Source organism: Ixodes scapularis, unplaced genomic scaffold, assembly GCF_016920785.2.
Source record: "Ixodes scapularis isolate PalLabHiFi unplaced genomic scaffold, ASM1692078v2 PGA_scaffold13__105_contigs__length_92229423, whole genome shotgun sequence".
Lineage (NCBI taxonomy): Eukaryota > Metazoa > Arthropoda > Arachnida > Ixodida > Ixodidae > Ixodes > Ixodes scapularis.
The window spans coordinates 13,070,463-13,073,672 of record NW_024609839.1 but is presented as its reverse complement, the minus strand read 5'-3'; the positions used below and the strand labels follow the sequence as shown (position 1 = coordinate 13,073,672).

General features: G+C 54.6%; 1 protein-coding gene across 1 annotated transcript; it reads right to left on the bottom strand.

The window, feature by feature from the left end:
- Positions 1 to 685: 685 nt before the first annotated feature.
- Positions 686 to 1,582, bottom strand: LOC120843212. Its single transcript, XM_040214487.3, has 2 exons — positions 1,086 to 1,582; positions 686 to 976 (listed from the first exon to the last, which is right to left on the bottom strand). Exons 1-2 carry the CDS (start codon positions 1,439 to 1,441, stop codon positions 907 to 909), a joined length of 426 nt encoding a protein of 141 aa, XP_040070421.1. The 5' UTR covers positions 1,442 to 1,582; the 3' UTR covers positions 686 to 906.
- Between the last annotated feature and the right edge of the window lie 1,628 nt (positions 1,583 to 3,210).

Genomic DNA, 3,210 nt, shown 5'->3' with positions numbered 1-3,210 from the left:
CCTGGTTATGTAAATAACTAAGATTATTGAGCTAACCTTTCGAATATTCTTTTAAGGGCCAAGATGTTAATTGTAAAGTTGCCGGGCGCATTGAGAGACACCCAGTTAAAGTGTTTGAAACATAATACGTTTTCGTGCTTTTTTCCGGCCTTCAAAGCACGCACATTCGCGGCGCGCTCGCACGCCGTGATTGGGGAAGCCAGTTGCCACGCGGTATTTTTTTGTATTTCGCGGGCGTTTTTTTGAAGTTGAGTAATGCGGATTCTTGGGCGAGTTGGTACTGAAACTTGGAGAACATAATAGCGCTTCACGACAGGGACGAAGGGTAGGAACGAGACAACACAATGCGCTAACTTCAACTGGTTTAATCGTCAGTGTGTGTGTGTGTGTGTTCGTCGTTTGGTTTTAAACGTCACCTAGGTTAGCCTAGCTGGCATGGCAGGTAACGTAAAAAAAAAAAAAAAAAAAAAAAAAAAAATTAAAATCGGGTTATGGTTTTTGTGTCTCGTAGAAATGCCAACATGGCTTTCAGGATGATCTGACACTTTCGTCCGGAACCGTCGGGTGCAAGGATGTCATTAGTTGTGAGGTCGCTCTTGCCAAGTCTTTTGCGCAGTGCTGCTCGTTGAGTTTCGTATGCTGGGCAGACACACAGAATGTGTTCCACCGTCTCTGTTGAGTTACACTGGGAGCAAAGTGGGTGCTGCCCCTTACCTATCTTCGTAAGGAAAGCATTCGTGTAGGCCGTGTTTGTGCGCAGGCGTCGCACAAGAGTCTGCGCCGCCCGAGATAGGACGGACAGCGCACCTCTTGGTAGCGCCGGTTTTGGCTTGCTGTCTTGAAGGTGCCAGTGGACGTTGAGTGCCGCCTGCTGTGGGTGTGGTGGTGTGGGGACAGTGCGAGGCGCTAGGTGAGCTTCACCGGCCAGACTGTCAGCCCGTTCGTTGCCCTTAATGCCAGTGTGTCCTGGGATCCACTGGAAACATGCCGTAGATCCGTGGGTTAACAGGAATGATAGAGTTTGACTCGCTGCAGTGGTCGCGGGATCCGCGCACTCTGCATTGGCCAGTTTCTGGAGGGCACACCTTGAGTCGGTGAGGAGCACCATCCGGTGAGGTGACAGCTGGGCAGCCGCTTGGAGGGCCTTGTCAATAGCCACTAGCTCGGCCGTCGTGGAGGATGTAGGCGCCTGTAGCCTGCCGCACCATTCCAGGGCTAACTCCGGGATGTAGAAAGCTGCCGTGCTGGATGTTCTAGCCTTGTTTACAAAGCCGTCCGTGTATATCTGCAGCCAACCACCGTAGCGTTCTTCGATGTGTTTTTCCACAGCTTCTCTGAGAGCGTTGATCGGTCCAACTTTTTTGGCTCGCAGGCGCTTGATCCGTAGCTCGATGGATACCTTGGCAACTTCCCAGGGCGCTACCCTTGCTTCGCTCGTCATCGTCGGTAGCGGGCCGGCTATGTTTAGGAAATCTTCTACCGTGTCGTGCCATGACCCTTTGGTCCGAGCTTGGATTCGCTGCAGGAACCACCTTCCTGGGAGAGTCGTAGAGAGCCGGGCTAACTGGGAGAGTCTTCTGGCTCTGGCCTGGAGTGTAAGCGGCTCTGCTCCCGCCTCCTGGAGTACCACAGCATTCTTGGCCGCGTTGGGAATTCCCAGTGCTGTACGTAGCCCGCGTCTGTGCCCTTGCTCCAGCCTCTCCATATCCGTCTGGGACGGGAACATGTAAGGAAGCCGGTACAGGATTCTAGACGTCACCAGCGCGGACTGGGCGCTAGTGATGGTCCGTTCTGTGCAACCCCATGTGGTACCCGTCATGTGGCGGACAGCGTTCATGGCCGGCCTGCATACGGCGGTTGTCGCTTTCACTGCTTGTGCCCAGCGCAACCGACTTGTGATGACAATTCCTAAGAAGCGTTGTTTGTTCACACACGTGAGGGGTTTTCCTGCCAGTTTGATGTCAGGGGGGCGAAAACGTCGACCATTTCCGCGTACCGGCATCCAGACAGTCTTATCCTGGGAGAGGGATAGCCCGGATTTGGTCAGGAAGGTGTCTACCGCTTGAACGGCGCTTTGTATGCTGCGGTGGATCTGCGTGGTGTAGATACCCGTAACCCAGAGGCAGATGTAGTCTGCGTAGATCGACACCTGAACCGGGAGAGGGGTCGAAGGAAGAGAGTGCGGTAGTGGTGCCATAACCATGTTGAAGAGAATCGGGCTTAGCACGCTTCCCTGAGGCAGTCCTCTGTGAAGCAGTCTTGGCGAGGATGCTGCGCCTTCAGCTTGAATCTGGATCTTGCGTCCGGTAAGAAAATTGGCCAGGAAGACTTGAATTTTTCCGGTCAGTCCAATCTCAGTCAATCTCCGGAGTATAGTGGATGGCGGCACGCCGTCGTAGGCTCGTTCCACGTCGAGGAAGACTGCCACCGTGTTTCTCCGCCTGTTCTTGTTTTCCTCAAGGTCGCTCGTGAGGTCCAGGATGCTGTCTTGTGCTGCCAGCCCTCTCCTAAAGCCAGTCATGCACTCCGGGAGACACATGCGTTCTTCCAGGTACCACCGAAGGCGCCACTGCACAAGTCTTTCGAACAGCTTACTTATGCACGAGGTCAGCGAGATTGGGCGGTAAGACTCAGCTTTGTCTGGGGGCTTCCCTGGTTTCAGTAGTGGAACAACCGTTGCTACTTTCCATTCTTCTGGGACGTCGCCAGAGTCCCATATGGAGTTGAACCAGGTGAGGAGGGCCTCGAGTGCATCGTTCGTTAAGTTCGTGAGCGCCTGGTAAGGGATCCCGTCGGGCCCAGCTGCAGTCTTCTTACGACACTTCCGGAGGGCGCTTTGGAGTTCCGGTGCAGTGAAGGGGGCATCTAGGGGCCCAGGCGCAGCGTCGGGTGCCAGCGGTCGTTCCGTCGCTTCTGCGGGGGCGTACAGTGCGCCTAGACTCTCTGCTGCATCCACGAGTGTTGCGTTAGCCGCAAGCGCTAGGACTTGCAAAGCGTGTCTTGTCCGACGTTTCCCGGTCATTGCCCCCAGTACCGCCCACAACTTCGCGAGGGAGGTGGGTGCGTTGACGTCTTTGCACATGAGCTTCCATCTATTTCTAACCAGCGCTTTAGCGTGTCTTCGCAGCTTGGCTGATATTCTGTTGAACTTGGACTTATCCGCTGGATTGTTTGTCCTGCGGTACTTCCTCTGCGCCCTGGTACGTGCCG